The sequence below is a fragment of the Oncorhynchus mykiss genome, chromosome 7 (assembly GCF_013265735.2).
Source record: "Oncorhynchus mykiss isolate Arlee chromosome 7, USDA_OmykA_1.1, whole genome shotgun sequence".
NCBI lineage: Eukaryota > Metazoa > Chordata > Actinopteri > Salmoniformes > Salmonidae > Oncorhynchus > Oncorhynchus mykiss.
Window position 1 is genome coordinate 30,666,436 of NC_048571.1, and position 21,637 is coordinate 30,688,072.

At 41.9% G+C, this 21,637-nt stretch overlaps 1 protein-coding gene across 1 annotated transcript in view; it reads right to left on the reverse strand.

Annotated features, from left to right (window-relative positions):
- The window catches only part of LOC110528941 (RNA-binding protein Raly-like), a 37,117-nt gene extending 17,447 nt beyond the window's left edge, over positions 1–19,670 (reverse strand). The window contains exons 1-6 of the mRNA XM_036984423.1: positions 19,415–19,670; positions 5,574–5,646; positions 4,802–4,849; positions 2,587–2,755; positions 2,133–2,225; positions 2,030–2,078 (exon numbers count right to left, since the gene is read on the reverse strand). Coding sequence (XP_036840318.1) covers positions 2,030–2,078; positions 2,133–2,225; positions 2,587–2,755; positions 4,802–4,849; positions 5,574–5,646; positions 19,415–19,670 — 688 coding nt within the window. The remainder of the gene's footprint in view (positions 1–2,029; positions 2,079–2,132; positions 2,226–2,586; positions 2,756–4,801; positions 4,850–5,573; positions 5,647–19,414) is intronic.
- Positions 19,671–21,637: the final 1,967 nt, after the last annotated feature.

The following is a 21,637-nucleotide window of genomic DNA, read 5'->3' on the forward strand; positions in this document are numbered from 1 at the left end:
TGCAATTGGCATGCTGACTGCAGGAATATCCTTTAGAGCTGTTGCCAGAGAATTTAATGTTATTTTCTCTACCATAGCAGCACGTCCAACCAGCCTCAACCGCGAGCGGTTTGGATAGCTGAAGTGAGCACAGTGTATGAATGCTATAGCTGTGAGGCTAGTGTAGGCATTAGCTAGTTAGCAAGTACCTCGTTAGGCTAGGGTAAGTTTTAGCTAGCACAGTGCTAGGCGAAGGGTGCGTTGTTCGACTTCGGTTTAAAGTCTCCCACGACCGTAATGCCGTGAGGCTAAACTGGTCAGTCAAATCAAACGCATGAACGTAGGTTGAACTAAACGAGAGAATGGAACTTGCCATACTACTGTCTGGGCAGGTAGGCAACTCGTTTCTTAGTTATCTAGCCTTTCTTATGCAACTGTATGTGCAGGTAGGAATGCTCGTGTGATTAGCAACACTATCGACAGGAGCAGAGGTCCTACATTTGGCAATGTTAACCTCACAGGTCCCTTGAGAACAGTTCAGTAGGAAGACAGCCATTTAGTTTTGTTGAGGAGACCTTCAGGAGAGTAGTGATCTCTTCCACAAGGAAGAGGTGAGAATGACCAGAGGAGGGGGTAGTGGTGCCTTATAAGTAGGCGAGGGGCTCACCTCATTCGCTCACTCAACTGGTCTGCCTCCAACAGATGATGTGCGATTGGTTCTTCGAGCCGTCAGTGATATGCTGAGCAAATCCCGTAGTGAGACAATGATATGTGTATTTGAATTAGTACCCTGAGAAAGTAAAGCCATTCTAGAAAACCCAGAACCTTCTCACTTGACACATGCGCCTTAACCTCTGGGGCTACTTTTGTAGGTTGTACATTAAACATTTCATGTGCTAAAGTCATGAAACCAGTGAGTTAAGTGAACAAAAATCTGTTTCTGGTATATTTTCTCCACTGTTTCGCAATGTGATTTAATGGGTCCCAAAAAAGCTTGAGGTATTGCATCTGCTCTCAATGGAACACTTTAACTAGGTACTATTTGTCCAGACATCATTGACAAGTCTACTTGAAAACCAAAAGTGTGGTACACACAGCAGATTAATAACTGACAAACATACATATGATTAGTTAGGACTTAGAGCTGCTCTGAAGTAAACCCCGAAACAACTGATCCAAGGTTAGTTGTGTTTCACATCGATACGGTTTGGCTTAACAATTTAGGAAGGGAATACTGATCCTAAATCTCTGGTTAGAGGCCACGCCTGGTCAGAGACAGAGGAGCACTGAATTTATGACCTGTGTGTGTGTGTGTGTTTGAGAGAGAAAGAGAGGAGTACAGCTGGCACAGCCTACAGGACCATAAACCCAGTGCGAATGACAGTTCATATAACAAACAGATCTTCGTCCCAAATGGCACCCTATTTCCAATGGGCTCTGGTCAAAGGTAGTGCCTTATATGGTGCCATTTGGGATGCAGACCAGGACCTCGCTGACTCGCACCTTTACTCACTGTTAACAGAATATGATCTGTGGAGGGTCAATTTATTTAGAAAAGGTGCTTATAAAGGTGTCTCACATTATATGAAAAATAATGCGGGGGCTGTTGGTGCAATAAAGTAGTCTGTGACAGGAGAGAGAAAATAGATGTTCTTCTTTGGTCACAGCAAGGAGATAATCAATGGCTGATTGTGTCATTCTGCCACCTACTGGACAGTGGCCATCAAGGGAGAGTGGGAAACTATACAATCTGCATACCAGAGGCAGCCTTGTAATAATAACTCAAATGAATTAATATTACACTAATTAAGGTTATTGACTCAGTCTGATTTTCTTGGCTGCTTCTGTAAGAGTTTATATTGGGCCTATCTTGGCCCTTTTTGTTTTTGGGGGTTGATTAAGCTGTATTAAACTGTTAAACTCAACTCACACTTCAAGTTCTATTTGGCTGCAAGGACCTGCCATTTTTCACAGTGTTGGGGGTTCAATTGAGTTCTCTACCCTACTTTCTGTATCTTCCTGTAAAGGTGTTTTCACATAATTGTTTTACCTTTTGTTGACTCCACCCTGATAAAGAGTGCTCTTTGTAAAGTTGTAGTCTGTAGAGTTGTATTTTTCTTGTGGCCTGATGGAGATGGAACTCACCCCGCGGCAAAGTGTTTGTCTTCTGTGATCTGTTCCACTCGGCCGAGCAGCGCATCAATGTTGAACTTGAACTGAGTCAGCTCTGATTGGATTGCCTGTAGCTCGTTGAGCTCACCGTAACAGACAACACCAGAATAGAGATATAAAGAGAGAGAAGGGGGTCAGCAAAGAAGAGTCATTTAAGTTTGAGATCCACCCAGACATTTATTGCAGCATGGAACCGAATCAAGAGAAGACTGCTGTATATGGTAACAACACTGCAAAGCGCGATTGCTCGAAACAATAACATGTACTCATCCCAACAAATGATATTCATTCATCTTAGAATTTACTGTTTAAAAGCAAATATAACATTTTAGATGAAAAGAGATTGCTATGGATTCGTTCAAGTTCAACCGAGCCATTTTAGTTCAGAACTTTGCTTAAAGACATCTTATTGGGTAAATTGTTGATATAAAGCGCCTGCAGGAACTTACACTTCTGCTTGATGCTGCTAGGGAGGAGTGATGTGCGTGCCAACAGCTTGGCGGGCAAATAGTTGACCTGACGCACCAGGGGCATGGCCATGTGAGGCCACTTAACTGGCACTATGCGAGGCACTGGCGACACTCTGCCCCAATATTCAAACAGCCTACAGATGGAAAGAGAGTGGGTACACAGCCTTTGGTGGATGGATATTGATAATGTACATTTCTGTATTGAGTTATGACAGTACAGAGGTAATAGTCCTTTATTTTTTTTTAAATTAAGCCGTTTTTGGGGGTTCTAAATTGACATTGAATTGTTTTTAGATGGTTATACTATAGATTTAGAATTCCTTTTAGGTATCCAAAAAATATTTGATCAAATATTAATTTGGCCCATTTATGAATAACACATTCATAAATGGCAAAAAAGACAGTCAAGAAATGAAAAACAAGGTTTTGAAGTGTTTGTCCTATATCTACGAGATATAAGAAAGCTCGGGAAATATAAATCTAGATTTTTTTGCATGTATTTAATCCCTTGCATGTATTTAATCCCTAGGCACAAAACTACCTTCATACTTCCATTCATTTTTTAAACTGGTGCCGGTTACCTTCAGATGGGCTCCGTGACACTTGTGATGGTCATAAAGCCAAACAGAGAACACCTTTGTGTTTTGAGAAACTTCCCTTTCCACATTGGGATCACATTAGTTTAGCTCAAATGGTTTGGATGCTACAAACAGAAGTTGGCACATTGACGGTACTGACTTCAGACAAGTCCCCTGACACTTGTGAAGTTCGTAATGCAAAACGGAGACCACCATGGTGTTCGTGAGAGTCTCCCCTTTCCATAATAGTTTTTTAGGTCAAACTGTTCGGACGCTACAGGCGTTTTCACGAGAAAGACTGATTTTCGGGATGTCACATGGTATGACAAACACCGCTATAGCTCTGCCATCTTTCACCATAGATGCGGAAGTGCAACATTGGCGGATAAGGTGGATTGAGACGCATTCAATGCAAAAAAATATCTCTAGCTTGAACTGACGGATTTGGATGGGGATTTTTTATTATGTTACCTAGATTGATGCACCAGTGCACCAATCGACTCGAGGGTGTTAAAAAGGTATTGACATGCCTGAAACATTGAAAGGGCCAACTGAGGTAAAGCACTACCTTCTTACACACAGAAGTTGTACACCATCTACAGTACACCATATTGTATCTACAGTATCATGGACTGTGGGTGTTGAATACATCTTATGGAGTTTGAGATAATTATATTGCCTTTAAGGGGTATGTGTGTCCATTGTTCTGTAGAAAAATAAACCTACCTCTGAAAAGGATTTAGAGGAAACTATTCTGCTTTCTCTGGTGTGTTGTGAATGAAATAAAGTAAGAGGCTGAGGCTATTGCCTCGGCTTCAAAGCGATATCTGCCGTCCAGACAGAGAGCAAGTTCGTTGGTTGCGTCAGCGGCTCCATGAAGACTAGGGGTTTTGAAGATCACTTGAAAGCAGAAGGGCGATTAAATTATTGGGTGTATCTCTCTGTAATATATTGATCCCAGTCAAAGGCAGCCTCTGACAGCCGTAACTCAGATTTGGACATCACAGAGAGGGTATAAATAAACTCCTCTGGATGGCTGAAATGTGTTCCTCATCTGGATATTATGTTCAGACATCTGCAAACACAGGCATCCAGCGGAGAGCACCAGCGGGGCTTCTATAGCCACTGAAATGGGAACGGCCAAGAGAGGAGGCGGACACTGCCAAAGTTTGCTCGGCACAGGCCATGTTGTGAAACAAAAGCTTGACTTAACAGCTGGGTGAGCGTTACTTATGGGAACAAGTTTTGACATCTTTCAGTAATGATGAGTTGAGAATAAAAGGCAACAACATCTTCCACTGCTCAGAAAAAAAGTCCCATGAAAGTAAATATATAGTTTATAGTCTTTGATCAATGACATTAATGGTTTGCACCCTCACAAAATAAATTAATTGTGTCTGTATGACTGCATTATAATGCCATCACTGACTGATTTTTTTGGAGATTGCAAAACGATTAATGTCACTGATGAAAGAATATGATCTCTTTATTTACTTTACTGTGAATGTTTGCCATTGCAAAATCATTCTCTCTTTCTCATTGCTGGATGATGTGCAATGTAGAGTTACACCGAAAGTGTATTTACAGGCGTAATCCACTCACCTGTCATAGAATTCATCTCTGTAGTAGTCATTATCAAAGTCATAGCCACTGAAAGAAACCAAAAAATATCTACACAACATTATAATGTTCTGGAATGACATTGAGCATCAATAGTCTCCTCAGTTCCCAAATTCCTCTCCCTCATGTGCACTGACCTCAGAAAAAAAGACAGGTCAAAGCAGTACAGCAAAAATCCCACTATCAAGTTCTATCTGATCGGTGTAGAAGAAGGATAGGAAATGAGTAAAGGAATTATCAGCAACTATTGAGACTTGAGATTGACCACTTATTCCTGCCCCCTCCGTTCCATGAAGCCTTAATAGTCCAAATGTGTATTCATACGTACAGCAGTGTTCTAGAATATTGAACCGTTGGCTTTCATACTTTTCAAATTCTCAGTGCAGCTCAAGCAATTTCTTCAACTGTCAACACATTCAAATGAATAGAGCTGCATTGGTTGGGAATTGTGGGGAGGTATACAGAGCCACATAGCTATGTCACAACAGAATGCCGGACTATTGCGGCTCTGAGTCTGTGCACATGATTTACGCTTTACACCTTATAGAGTACACTCAGAAAAAAGGTGCAATCTAGAACCCAAAAGGGTTCTTCAACTGTCCAAATTTGAGATCCCTTTGAAGAACACTTGTTGGTTCCGTTTTGGGTTTGTGTAGAACACTTTCTACAGAGGGTTCTACATGGAACCCAAAATAGTTCTACATGGAACCAAAAAGAGTTTTTACCTGGAACCAAAAAGGGTCCTCCTATGTACCTGTAGAGACCAGCGGCAAACCTCTTCCGTCCTCTGGGTCTGTTGGGCTTGGGCTCCTCCGCCATGTTGATGTCTGAGGTTGAACAAAGAATGTTACAGAGAAATTTAGAGAAATTGACTAAAAAGGGGAAAGTGTCACAAGTTTCATCTATATCAACCTTGCCCTCTGGGTCTGTTGGGCTTGGGCTCCCCCGCCATGTTGATGTCTGAGGTAGAACAAAGAATGTTACAGAGAAATTGAGAGAAATTGACTAAAAAGGGGAAAGTGTCACAAGTTTCATCTATATCAACCTTGCCCTCTGGGTCTGTTGGGCTTGGGCTCCCCTGCCATGTTGATGTCTGAGGAAGAACAAAGAATGTTACAGAGAAATTGAGAGAAATTGACTAAAAAGGGGAAAGTGTCACAAGTTTCATCTATATCAACCTTGCCCTCTGGGTCTGTTGGGCTTGGGCTCCCCCGCCTTGTTGATGTCTGAGGAGGAGTGGAGAAAGGGGGTGTTACAGAGAAATAGAGAGAGATGCTTTTTTAAAAATCAATCTCTCAATAATCTAACGCCTACTTCACTTAAAATATACAGTGCATTTGGAAAGTATTCAGACCTCTTGAATTTTGTGACGTTACAGCCCTATTCTAAAACGTTATTAAATACCCCATCATGACAAAGCAGAAACAGGTTAACTAATTTTAGCACATTTATAAAAAAGACTGAAATATTACAATTACGTAAATATTCAGACAGGGCAAGGAAACCCATATTTAGAAACCCATTTTTAGTTAGTAAATATGGGTTTCCTTACACTGTATGCAGTCTATGGACAACATAAGACAAAGCAGTGGTTTTGTTTACCTGGACACGATCTCCAAATGCTTATTTTTTAGCATTTGTGGAACAAATCCAATACAAGCCCTGATATTAGCTTTTGGAGACAGTTGTCAGATAAACAAACTCAAAGCATTGATTGCTGTCATACCTTGTCCATAGACTGCTTACAGAAACCAATATGTCATTTTGTAATTTGGGTGAACTTTAATATTACATCAAACATAGACAATATGAGAAGGATATGAGGTTTCTGTTACAGGTGTTACTGCTGCAGTATTATGTCTGACATTCGGGGGTCAGGTAAAGGTGAATCAACATAAAGGGCCCAATGGAAACACACCACATAACAAGAATATCTGGACCACACCCTTTGATCGTTGCATTGAACCTAGCCATAACACAAAAGGGAGCCCATGGGGGAGGGGAGGCTGATTCTAGATCTGTCCAGTACCAAGCCACAACAGGGCAAAATGAAAGCCTGACAACAACCCTAATGTTTGTGCAGACCTACCATCTCCACCAGAGGGAGGTGTGAAACCATGATACGCCTTTCTCTGCCCCTCTGCCTTCTGAAAGTATTCTCTTTTTCCACATTTTGTCATGTTACAGCCTGAATTTAAAATACGTTACATTTAGATGTGTCACTGGCTCACACATAATACCCCATAATGTCAAAGTGGAATTATGTTTGTAGACATATGTAGAAACATTTTTACAAATTAATTAAAAATGAAAAGCTGAAATGTCTTTAAGTGAAAAAGTATTCAACCCCTTTGTTATGGCAAGCCTAAATAAGTTCAGGAGTAAACATATGCTTAACAAGCCACATGAGTTGCTTGGACTCTGTGTGCAATAGTGTTTTAACGTGATTTTTTAATGACTACCTCACCTCTGTTCCCAACATATACAATTATCTGTCAGTCAAGCAATGAAGTTCACACACAGATTCAACCACAAGGGAGGTTTTCCAATGCCTCACAAAGGGCACCTACTGGTAGATGGGTAAAAATTAACTATCCCTTTGAGCACAGTGAAGTTATTAATTACACTTTGGATGGTGTATCCGTACCCCCAGTCACTTCAAATATAGTGTGTTCGGAAAGTATTCAGACCTCTTGAATTTTGTGACGTTACAGCCTTATTCTAAAAAGGGAATAAATACCCCATCATGACAAAGCAAAAACAGGTTAAGAAATATTAGCGCATTTATAAAAAGACTGAAATATTACATTTACATAAATATTCAGACTCTTTACTCAGTACTTTGAAGAAGCACTTTGGCAGCGATTACAGCCTCGAGTCTTCTTTGATATGACGCTACAAGCTTGGCACACCTGTATTTGGGGAATTTCTCCCATTATCCTCTGCAGATCCTCTCAAGCTCTATAAGGTTGTGTAACCGATGTGAAATTGCTAGCTAGTTAGCGGGGTGCGCGCTAATAGTGTTTCAATCGGTGACGTCACTCGCTCGGAGACCTTGAAGTAGTTGTTCCTTGGTGGAGCGATAGGTAACGATGCTTCGTGGGAGGTAGTTGTTGATGTATGCAGAGGGTCCCTGGTTTGAGCCCAGGTTGTGGCGAGGAGAAGGACGGAAGCTACACTGTTACAGTTGGATGGGGAGCGTTGCTGCACAGCCATTTTTAGGTCTCTGCAGAGATGTTGGATCGGGTTCTAGTCTGGGTTCTGGCTGGGCCACTCAAGGACATTCAGAGACCTGTCCCGAAGCCGCTCCTGCTTTGTCTAGACTGTGTGCTTAGGGTCGTTGTCCTGTCGGAAGGTGAACCTTTATCACAATCTGAGGTCCAGAGCGCTCTGGAACAGGTTTTCATCAAGGATCTCTGTGTACTTCGCTCCGTTCATCTTTTCCTCAATCCTGATTAGTCTCCCAGTCCCTGCTGCTGAAAAACATCCCCAGAGTATGATGCTGCCACCACCATGTTTCACCGTTGGGATGCTGCCAGGTTTCCTCAAGACATGTCGCTTGGCATTCAGGCCAAAGAGTTCAATCTTGGTTTCATCAGACCAGAGAATCTTGATTCACATGGTCTGAGAGTCTTTAGGTCACTTTTGGCAAACTCCGAGCAGGTTGTCTTATGTCTTTTACTGAGGAGCGGCTTTTGTCTGGCCACTCCACCATAAAGGCCTGATTGGTGGAGTGCTGCAAAGATAGTTGTCCTTCTGGAAGGTTCTCCCATCTCTACAGAGGAACAGTGGAGCTCTGTCAGAGTGACCGTCGGGTTCTTGGTCACCTCCCTAACCAAGGCCCTTCTCCCCTGATTGCTCAGTTTGGCCGACCGGTCAGCTCTAGGAAGAGTCTTGGTGGTTCCAACCTTCTTCCATTTAAGAATGATGGAGGCCACTGTGTTCTTGGGGACCTTCAATCCTGCAGAAATGTTTTGGTGCCCTTCCCCAGATCTGTTTTGGTGCCCTTTCCCACATTTCCTTCAACCTCATTGCTTGGTTTTTGCTCTGACATGTGCTGTCAACTGTGGGACCTTATATAGAGAGATGTGCCTTTCCAAATCATGTCCAATCAATTGAATTTATAACAGGTGGACTCCAATCAACTTGTAGAAACATCTCAAGGATGATCAATGGAAACAGGATGCACCTGAGCTCAATTTTGAGTCTCATAGCAAAGGATCTGAATACTTATGTAAATAAGGTATCTGTTTTTATATATAAATACATTTGCAAACATTTCTAAAAACCTGTTTTTGCAGTATTGGGTATTGTGTGTAGATTGATGAGGAAAGAATATAATTGAATCAATTTTAGAATAAGGCTGTAACATAACAAAATGTGGAAAAAGTCAAGGGGTCTGAATACTTTCCAAATGCACTGTACAGGCATCTCTCCTAACTCAGTTGCCGGAGAGGAAGGAAACTGCTCAGGGATTTCACCATGAGACCAATTGTGACTTTAAAACAGTTTAATGGGATGGATCAACAACATTGTAGTACTCACAATACTAACCAAATGACAGTGAAAAAAGGAAGCCTGTAGAGAATCAAAATAGAAAAAATTATATATCCTGTTTGCAATAAGACACTAAAGTAAAACTGCCAAAAAGGTTGCAAAGAATGTAACTTTACGTCCTGAATACAAAGTGTTATGTTCGGGGCAAAGCCAACACATCACCTAGTACCACTCTTCCTATTTCAAATCCAACACATCACCTACTGTAGTACCACTGTTCATATTTTGAAGCATGTTTGTGGCTGCATCATGTTATGGATATGCTTGTCATCGGCAAGGACTACAGAGGTTATTTGGATTTTAAAAAATGGAATAGAGCTAAACACAGGCAAAATCCTAGGGGAAAACCTGGTTCAGTCTGCTTTCCACCACTGGGAGACAAATTCAGCAGGACAATAACCTAAAACACAAAGCCAAAAATACACTGGAGTTGCTTACCAAGATGACATTTGAATTAAAATGGTCTTAAACATCTATGGCAAGATTTGGCTATCTAGCAATGATCAACAACCAACTTGACAGAGCTTGAATAATATTTTTCATAATAATGTGTAAACAATGTTCAATCCCGGTATGCAAAGCTCTTAGAGAGACTTACCCAGAAAGACTCACAGCTGTAATCGTTGTTTAAAGGTCATTAACATGTATACATATGTTAATACTTATTCATGTAAATGAGCCATTTCTGAATTTCATTTTCAATAAATGTGCAAACATTTTTTTAAATGTGTTCACTTTGTCATTTTGGGGGATTGTGTGTAGATCATGCGTGAGAAACAAAATATACTTAATACATTTTAAATTCAGGCTGTAACAACAAAATGTGGAATAAGTCAAGGATATGAATACTTTCTGAAGGCACTGTAGCTAACGCTAGCATCAGTGCTCTAAGTCTTAGCTGTCACTGGAGCCTATGGACACTGTCACCTCCAGTTTGAGCACCAGGCCTCTTGTTTGTGTTCTCTGGGCACGCCCACTGTGGGGGCTTAGGGCTGAGGCAGTAAGGAGTACGCTAGGGCATCGCTCCACACTGAAAGCCTATTAACTTGACATGAAAGAGCTGTGTGTATTTTTTCCCCCTGTTTAAATAAAGGTGTGTGTGTTTATGTATGAGCATGTGTTTATGAGTAGGTGTGTGCCTACTCATAAACAGCACGTCAGTAAGTGTATATGTTTTACATTTTCAGTCATTTAGCAGATGCTTTTATCCAGAGCAACTTGTGTGTGCATACATTCCTCTCAGTGGTCCCTCATGGGAATTGAACCCACAACTCTGGCATTGCAAACACCATGCTCTCCTAACTGAGCCACACAGGACCCCTGAAGATTTCTAAACTGCGTTTTAAAACTTTTAAAATTAATGAAGTAATATAATCTCTATTGTTCTCTGTAAAATGTTCAACGTTGATTGTATGAATCTGAAGCTTGTTTATTGAATTACGTTGTTAGATGTTAAAATGATCACATTGTGGCGAAATCTGCACGGAGCCTTCACCGTGCACTGCCACTTTAAGAGCGCATGAGCAGTAAGGAAGGAGGAAATGAAGAGAGCTCATTCAGCTCTTTGGGGAGGAGCTCTTTGGTGGCGCGACAGTTTGTGTGTGCTGTGTTGCAGAAGTTTTGTTTGTTTTCAGCGTGTGTAGTTTATAGAGTATTTAACTCAATCATCTGTGTAATCGCTCTAGGTCGTGGTTGTTTTCGTTTGGGACCACGCCCGTTATGGATCGCATGGATTAGTAGCAACATTGTTGCGAAGCTTTAACATACAAACCAACAAACCATCGGACAGTCAGACAGTACACCTGCACACCTGAAGACCACAGCTAAGATCTCTCTTGTTCTCTTTCTCTTTTTCTCTTCCCTCTATCATTCCAGTGCTTTACCCTGCAACAGACTCTCTATTTTCCAATGCACTTCCCATTGAAGTTCATTAGAGCTGGACTATTATTGCCCTGCCAGAAGTATTTGGACATTTTAGTTAAAAGGGAGGTTGCTTGCAAGTTGTGTATTGTTATGTGAACTGTATTGAGGTGTACTAATGACATGTGGCCGAGAAGACTGTGGACATTTTTAAGGCCTTTGTTGTGTCGATGAACACCCCCCACATTCATACCCTCTGCACTCATCCACTAGAAAATAATACAGATTATTGCAAATCCTATGTTGATGACTGGGTTCGTTCTTGTATGAAGTTGCTGTTGAATTGCTCTGCCATTATTAGTATTAGTATTATTGTATGAGGTATTCTTGTTTGGGTTACCCCTGTGCTGTGATGTGGGTTTTATATGGTGTGTATTCTTTTTTCTCTCCACTGGCTATCTGGTAAACCGGCTACCCTCTAGGCAGTCTCTTCTGCTGATGTGTGTGGGTCTGGTAGTGGTACTCTCTCTATTCTACTCTTTTCCTTTCGGCATGGTTAATACCTGCCTGGCGCCCGAACAAAATCTTTCTTTACCCCTCTCTAATAAATACCGCTACAGAATTGGCACCCGAACAGGGACTTGAAGAGAAACACCCATGACACCATCCACACAAGGTTGAATCATGTCTTTTGTTGGAACCCCATACTGTGTCAATGTGGACACACCTGATGGTAATCATGTTCGGGATTCTTTCATTGTGGAAGGACTCGATGAACTAATGGAGTTGGATAGCACTGAACCTAATCCCCAGGTTTCTGGCTCACCTATAACATCTCCACCATTACCCTCCCCTCAAACCCTTCCGGTTACCCTGTCCAGAGAGACTGGGAGAGGTGTCTCTGTGATCACTGGACAACTGGAACATCAATGGACACACACCAATCATAGTTTGACAATGCAGGAGAATGCCATTCGCAAACTCAGTGAATGTGTGGAGGCTCATCAGACAGATGTGCAGCGGAGGTTGGATTACCTTCCCTGTCAAATGGAGGAAAACCAACAACAAATTGTTCAGAGACAGAAATATTTACAAGATTCCCTGAAGCAGGATATTCAAGGCAAACTGCACCGGTTCAAAACACAAATTGAAACTAACCATCATCAAGTCATAATCTTTCTTGAGGAGGAACAAAAACAGAGAGCAGAGGAGTCAGCCTCTGTGGTGAAGGGAGTGTGTTCTTATCTGAAGGAAATTATGGAGGACATGAAGAACTCTCTCACAGGGGAACTACGATTTTTGATTGAACAGACTCAAAAGGACACTGTTAATGAGATGGAAAAAGCACAGAAGGCCATAGACCTTCAACTGGAAGGGCTGCACCAGGAGGTAATGCAGTGCTTTTCCCTTCTGGACAAATCTTCTGCACCTCCCTCAGGTTTTACCTCTGCCACTGGCTTGGCCAGTAATGGAATAGGAACAGGTAGCACTACAAAAACCCCTCTGAAGATACTGTTAAACAACAGAACTCCCGCTGCCACTGTCATGCCTCCTCTAGAGCGCTCCCTCCCTATTAAACTACTTTTCCCCACTTTTGGCAGTCCAGAAGATGATGTTGATCCACTGTTTTTCTTATCTAAGTGTAATGATTTTCTTTCTATCCGGCCCCTTACTGACTTGGAGGTTCTTGCCACCCTCCGCAGTGTTCTCCATGGTACAGCAAGAGACTGGTGGGAGATAGCCCGTGAACATGTGTCAACCTGGGAGGAGTTTCAAAAAATATTCCTCTTAGCCTTCATCTCAGAGGACTATGGGGATGAACTGGCGGAACGTGTTCGTAACAGAGTCCAGGGTGAAGCAGAGCCAATACGGGACTTTGCCTTCTCCTATTGAGTTCTATGTAGGAGATGGAAGGCTGACATTACTGAGCAGGAGATGGTCAAACTCCTTCTTAAGAACATGGTTCCCCGCCTTGCTAGTCAACTTCGAGAACGTGTGCAGAACGTGGATGATCTGGTGCGTCTTGGGACTCAGTTGGAGAAGGACTGGAAGCACCACCTCCAAACTAAAAACCCTGTTCACTCATCCCAGTACACCCATAACTCTCCTGAGGCTAAACCGTCTCAGATATTTGTACCCAAGATCCAGGACAATAGTCCAGTTATGTGTTGGAGGTGTAAAGTCCAACATCCTCCAGATTCTTGCCCGCTCTATGTCCAGCGTCAGGATTCAGGAAAAGGTCAGAAATGACCGAAGACTGAAAGTCTAGACAGGCGTGGTGGCTTGCATACAATTGGGTCAGCCTTAATGCCCACCATGAAGCCTTTAGACAGCACAGCTAGCGGTCTTATTCCTATTCCGCAACAACTATTGGTTCCTCTGACTGTTAGGAACTGGAGAGGGAAGGCCATAATCGACACAATCTTACACCCTGATGCAAGAGGCCCTGTGGCAGAACATGGCATTACCTCATGAGGAGCTACGAACATGGGAGGAGGGACCATTGTACTTGGCCAATGGAGAACCTACCACTCCCTTGGGCTGGATTAGTATAATAATAAAACTGCATGGTGAGACTATTAACCTTCCTGTGGCAAGTCTTGCAGATTCAAGCCTTGCATTTGCTGTAGTCCTTGGCCTAGACTTCCTGTTATTCAGTGGACTGACCATCTCGATGTCCGAACCCTCCTATCGGCTGCACTCTGACTATTCTCAGCCTCATCCATTTCAACCTGGTAATGCACTGATTTCAGGTTGGAGCCTGCTACATTATGCAGAGTCCGAACAAGGTCAAGTCAGAGACAGAGAAAATATAAAGAGACAATGACAAAAACATGTTCCACCAGTGAAGTCTGAGAACCTATCACCCTGATTACCGCCGCACCCCCCCCTTCTATCCGAGAGCAAAAGCAAACCTGATGCTGATTTCTACATCAAACAAGCGGTGCAACAGGCATGTCTGTCGGATGATGAAAGGTGGCAGCTATCCCAGATGTTGGACGTGAACAGTGAGGTCTGTACTCTTACACTCGGCCGTACAACCGTCTTCAAACACAAAATCTATACCCGGCATGAGGTCCCCATTAAGCAGCGTCCCTACAGGCTGTCCCCCGCCAAACTGGCAATTCTCAATGAACAGCTCAAAAGCATGTTGGAGAATGGAATTGTGGAACCTTCTTTTTCCAGATGGGCTTCTCCAGTTGTCCTGATTCCTAAGAAAGATGGTGGATATCGATTCTGTGTGGACTACAGGAAGCCGAATGCCATAACAGAAAGTGATGCCTACCCTCTACCAAACATAAATGACATACTGGAATCTCTGGCAGGAGCATCCATCTTTAGTAATCTGGATCTGAACAGTGGCTATTGGCAGGTGTCAATGGATCACGCTAGTCAGGACAAGACTGCCTTTGTCACCCCTGCTGGTTTGTACTCCTTCAAAGTCATGCCTTTTGGTTTGAAGAATGCTCCAGCAACCTTCCAAAGGTTGATGGAGACTGTCCTGGGAGATCTGAGGGTTAGAAATTGTCTTGTTTATCTGGATGACATCATAATCTACTCCTCCTCTGTTGCGGATCATCTGCAAGACATTCAGTCCGTCTTCGACAGACTAAAGGCTGCAGGTTTGACCTTGAACTTGAAGAAGTGTCGTTTCTGTCTGCCAGAACTCAAGTTCCTTGGTCATGTGGTTAATGCTGAAGGTATCCATGCAGATCCAGCCAAAGTTGCAGCCGTGCAGGAATTCCCAATTCCCACATCCCTCAAGGCTGTTCAGCGGTTTCTGGGTATGGCTGGATGGTACCACAGGTTTGTGCCTGACTTTTCAAAGGTAGCCGAACCCCTCAACCACCTTAAGAAGAAAGGTGTGAAATTCCAATGGACCCCTGCATGCCAAGGTGCATTTGAAGCACTCAAAAACAGTCTAATTACTCCTCCAGTGCTTGGACATCCTAACTTGAATGCTCATTTCATTGTGTACACGGATGCAAGTCAAACAGGACTTGGAGCAGTCTTGGCTCAACAAACAGGACTTGGAACAGAAGAAGTTCTTGCCTATGCAAGTCGCACCCTTAATTCAGCCGAGAGGAATTATTCAACGACTGAAAGGGACATTACCTATATTTTGGCAAAATAACACGTGTTTCATTGTCAAGTGTCAATCAGAAATAAATGGAGGACTCTTTTTTTCCTAGTATACACATTGCCATTGAGGATTTCCAGATTTAAAAGTATTTTACTGGGTGGGGATTCCTATGGGTTGTGAGTGATCAGCCAATGATCAGTCATTGTCTTCTTCAAAATTGGGTTGCCTATGGTTTGTAAACCAAATACTAAGGTAATATCCAGGTGCCAAGACCAATATTTATACAAGGACATTGGCCCCAAGATCCCGACCCAGTGAGATGAGACCACAGAGATGGATAGAGGACTCAACCTCTTTGTAACCCATTTTAGCCTGGACATTGCCAATGAAGGCTTCCACCATTCTAAAGTAGTCAGCTGGGTCAAGATTCCTATGGGTTGGGAGTAATCAGCCAATGATCAGAGCATTGTCTTCAAATTGGATGCTACGGTTTGTAAATTACTAAAACACCCCCCATCTAGTGGCCACAATAAATTAATGACAAGAATTGGTTCATGACTCCAGTACTGCAGGTGGAATTAAATCACCAAAATAAGATGTATGCATTAATCAAACACAACAAAATAAGAAAACTGACCACGGGCAGCGCCGTTGAGGCAGACGCCATAATGATGATCTCTCTAACTCTGTGGTTGAGACCATGACAAGTTAAAGACTGAATTTGTGGTCTTGAGTGGTCTCAAGACTAAGACCACTTGATCAAGAGGCCATGGGCCGTTTCTTCAATTGTATAAAACTCAAGTAGAGTAAACTTGAGCACAGTACAGGAAAAGTACATTACAGTATAGCACATTATAGATCTCTATGTAGTGGACAAATGGATGTAAATGTTTGGAATCTTGGAGGCTTGGAGCCCCCCTGCTGGCTATGCATCTCAATACTACACTTTTTCCTGAAGTGTGCACTTGTCTACTACCCACATGGTGCTCCTTTGTAGCTCAGTTGGTAAAGCTTGCAACTTTAAAATGTCGCAGCCTGTCCTGTAACAGACGCCATGATAGCCAGAAACAAAGATGAGACCTCATATATATTTGTGTCAATTGTTTTGGTTGTGATCGTTTCTGTTTGGACTTTAAAGAATCCCCAGAACTAACATATGGCTGGCTCTTTTTCATTTGGCCAGATGTACACCCCAGCAAAACATATTTTAGTCCCAAAAGCGTACTTTACATATTAGGAGTTTCGTAGTGACACTTCTTAAAAATACATGAAGATTTACCAACTTTCTACACACCATGCTGCAATGCTGGAGAGGGGTGCAATCCATCACCTGGTGATATTTGTAGGGGTGTGTCTTAAGGCACATTCATTCTACAGTCTATTGTTTGTAATAATATTTTTTCTCACCCTTTTACATGATATTACAATCTTGTCTCATCAGTGCAACTCCCCAATGGGCTCGGGAGAAGTGAAGGTGAAGTCATGTGCCCTCTGAAACATGACCCGCCAAATCACGCTTCTTAACACCTGCTCGCTTATCCCGGAGCCAGCCGGTCAAATGTGTCAGAGGAAACACCATTTAACTGACGACCGAAGTCAGCCTGCAGGCACCCGGCCTGCCACAAGGAGTCGCTAGAGCACGATGAGCCAAGTAAAACCCCCCAAACTCTCCCCTTGCGCGACGCCCTATGGGACTCCCGGTTGGCTGTGATTACCTGTCCTGGCCAGGATCGAACCCTAGTCTATAGTGATGCTGACTTAGACCGCTGCGCCACTCGGGAGGCCCATTCTACAGTCGTTTAGTGTGTGTTTCCGTGGTGTACATCAAAAGATGGTACAGCATTCTTTTGAGTACGATGTTTGAAAATAAACAACTACTAATTAGATTAGTATATTTCGATGTAATAATAGAAAAATATTTTCTCTTGAAATAATATTGGTAAAAAATACAAAAATCATTAATTGCTTTATTTTCAAACAAAGTTTAGGAGTCAGGGTTTAGGACAGCCACCTCAACAGAAATAGGTGTATAAACAATGACTGTGTACTATATTAATTTAACAATATGTTTGTTATTGCCTTGGATTGAATTAGAACATATCATTATGTAAATAAATGTCCTATGTTTGGAGTGTGTTTTGAGAGTGGGACTGCAATTTGCACACTTCTGTAGAATCACCCATATAGGAAAATGCTTTTAGGGCTCTAGTTCCCTGACACTGACAGAGTCCAGTTGGGGCTCTGTGTAATGGGGGATGAAGCTGTACCAGACGACCAGTGTTGAATGATGCTCAGTGCAGTGCGGCCAGCGTTGTTATGAATACGAGTTGGAAGGAGGTTAACATCTGAGTTTCATTGAGATTAATGCTTTGATAACAAGCACCACTCTTCAAAGGGCTGATAAGGACTACGGAGAGTGCTGTAAGAGTGGTTCAGATACACACTGCTCATACCAAAAGCCCAACAGGTCTCTCTGCTCTCTCCCAGAGGCACACAGTGGTGGAAAAGTACCCAATTTTCATACTTGAGTAAAAGTAAAAGATACCTTAATAGAAAATGACTCAATTAAAAGTGAAAGTCACCCAGTAAAATAATACTTCAGTAAAAGTCTAAAAGTATTTGGTTTTAAATATACTTAAGTATCAAACGTAAATGTAATTTCTAAAATATACTTATGTATCAAAAGTAAAAGTGTAAATCATTTAAAATTCCTAATATAAAGCAAACCAAATGGTATTATTTAAAAAAAAAAAGGATGGCCTGGGGCATTGTCCAACATTCAGAAATCATTAAAAACAAAGCATGTGTTTAGGGAGTTCACCAGATCAGATGCAGTAGGTATGACCAGGAATGTTCTCTTGATAAGCGTGTGAATTAGATAATTTCCCTTGTCCTGTCAAAATGTAATGAGTACTTTTGTGTGTAATGGAAAATGTATGGAGTAAAAAGTATATATATTTTTTTTAGGAATGTAGTGAAGTAAACGTTTTCAAAAATATAAATAGTAAAGTACAGATACCCCCCAAAAAACAACTTAAGTAGTACTTTAACTTATTTTTACACCACTGGAGGCACATTATGCAAGACCAAAATAAAACAGGGCCAACCCGTTTAGTCATGGCTGCTGCATTCTACATGGGGTACATACTGTATCATAATGTCAAGAGTGGTTACTTGATTGATCTCCGCATGTGTGGTTCCCACCGTGAAGCATGGAGGAGGTGGTGTGATGGTGCTTTGCAGGTGACACTGTCGGCTCACTTAACCAGCATGGCTACCACAGCATTCTGCAGCGATACGCCATCCCATCTGGTTTGTGCTTAGTGAGACTATCATTTGTTTTTCAATAGGACAATGACCCAAAACACACCTCCATGCTGTGTAAGGGCTATTTGACAAAGGAGAGTGATTAAGTGCTGCATCAGATGACCTGCCTTCCACAATCATCCGACCCCAACACAATTGAGATGGTTTGGGATGTGTGGGAACTCTTTCAAGACTGTTGGAAAAGCATTCCTCATGAAGCTGGTTGAGAGAATACCAAGAGTGTGCAAAGCTGTCAAAGGCAGTGGATACTTTGAAGATTTGTTTGACAAATCTAAATATTTTGGTTACATGATTCCATGTGTTATTTCATAGTTTTGATGTCTTCACTATTATTCTACAAAAAAATAAAGGAAAACCCTTGAATGATTAGGTGTGTCCAAACGTTTGACTGGTACTGTATGTACTGTATGTCAAAAGCTGAGTTCCACGGCATTTGTTGTGTATGTTAGATGGTGCCAATCTTTCCCATTCATGTGCAATTAAGACCTGCAGATTTCTAAATAACAGATGCCGTGAAATATGTTCTAATCGACTTCAGATCCCTTTTAAGGTCTGAAAACTTCTGACGAACTTTGATTTTAGGGTCAACTATTTTATTAATTATCCCTCGACAGTGTCTGTTGACATATGCTGATCGGTTATTATCATGACATTATCATCATCATTACACTGAAATGTAATGGTAACACTTGCTACAGCTGAAACAAAAACATAGCCCTAGTATTCACTATTGAGATGAACGACAGAAGAACCCAAATAGGACTCACCCAGAGTCTGTCCCGCCATCACTCGTCCATTCTCCCCTATAACAGACCCACGGGCATGCCTCTCGCTGGCATACTGGACAAAGGCGTAGCCCTTGTGCACAGAGCAGCCCAGCACGCGGCCATATTTCAAGAAAATACTCTCCACATCCGACTTCTTCACCACGGCTGTGTTGAGGTTACCGATGAACACGTGTGAGTTGATGGACTTGGGGTCATTCTTGTTGGTGTCATTGCTGGTGTGAACCTTCAGAGACATCTTGGTTATGAACCTCAAAATATAACCTCAAAATATCTGCGAGGAGGGGGGAAAAGCATGATAAACATACATTTTGTAAGTTCCTTTTCTTGGGATGATTACCCACTAGGCACACCATGCAATTTCAACGTGGACAATTGGGTAATATTTGGGTGAGCAGTTGATCAATGAGATTACAACCTACAGGTAACTGCCAAAATAAAGGAAACACTTTATTAAATGTAAATGAGGGCCACAAAGTATATTGAAAACAGGTGAGATTACAGGTGTGATTCCTTAGTTAATTAAACAATTAACATCCCATCATGCTTAGGGTCATGTAGAAAAATGCCCAGCTGCCTATTACTTTGGCTCCCATGGCTATTCCATAATTTGGGAAGAGATACCAGTTACTTTGAAAGAGGGGTCTCAAAGGACCATAGGGGGTTTAATATATAGTGAGTTCTGAAAGTATTGGGTCAGTGACACGTGCATCTGTAACTTTCTCAGTCATCATTATTCACGATTCAATTAGGATTATCCGTAATCATGGTAGCATCCATATTAATGTAGAAGTGTTTAGAAACATATTCTATCCATATTTCCAATAAAAGTTACTCTAAAATAACACAATACATTATTTACCATAAACTTTTATTGAGCACAAAATAATCTGAAACACAACCAACAAATTTATAGAGTCAGAAGCTTGATGTAGTCATTGCGTGATGTGAATATCAGACCAAGTACTTAACTTTTTACTACTTTAATACACATAAGTGAATTTGTCCCAACACTTTTGGTCCCCTAAAATTGGGGACTATGTACAAAAAGTGCTGTAATTTCCAAACGGTTCTCCTGATATCGATGAAAATACCCTCAAATTAAAGCTGACAGTCTGCACTTTAAACTCATTGTCATTGTATAATTTCAAATCCAAAGTGCTGGAGTACAGAGTAAAAAACAAAATGTTACACGGTCCCAATACTTTTGGAGCTCACTGTAAGTGTGTAAGTGTGTGTGTGTGTGTGTGTCACAGTCACCAGATCTCAACTAAATTGAACACTTATGGGAGATTCTTGAGCAGCGCCTGAGACAGCCTTTTTGACCACCTTAAAACAAAACACCAACTCACAGACACTTGTAGAATCAATGTTAAGGCATTCTGACGGTTGGTGGTGGCCCAACGCCCTATTAAAGGTCCAATGTAGCCATTTTTATCTCAGTATCAACAATGAAGTACCTTACTGTGATTGTTAATTTTTTTGCCATTTGAATTGAAAACATTCTCAAACAATAATATCGCTAGGACTGTCTGGGAGTGGGGAAGGGAAAACCGAAAACTAGCTTTTATTGGCATAGAGGTTTGGAACTCTTTCTTATTGGTCTATTAATACTTCAAAGCCTAAGCCAATGGGGGGGGTGTGTCATAGAGTCCTGTGAAACGAACAAAACCATCGTGTTCAGGAGAATCTCCCCTTTCCACAATGGGGTTTGTAGTTTGTAGCCCAAACGGTTGTGATGCTACAAACAGAAGTTGGTACATCTACGGTACGGACTTCAGACAAGTCCCCTGACACTTGTGGTGGTGGTAGACCTAAACAGAGACCACCACCGTGTTCATGAGAGTCACATTTTTCCATATTCGTTTTTGTGAGAAGCCAGATTTTCAGGATGTCTCATGGTCTGACAAACACCGCTATAGCTTTGCCACCTTTCACCGCAGATGCGGATGTGGTGGCTGATGTGGTAGACTGAGACGCATCCAATGCAAAACTGATATCTCTATTTTAAACTGACAGATTTTTATGGGGATTTTTTTTAACTTAGACTCACACACCGGTGGGTCATTCGACTCTAGGGGGTTAACTAATTTACCACCTGGTGACGTCACAAGGCAGGCCTAAACTCCATCCCACCAAAACAGGCTGAAATTTCAGGTGATCTTTTCAACCAGCTCTTACACGAAAGGGAATTATAAACGTTTT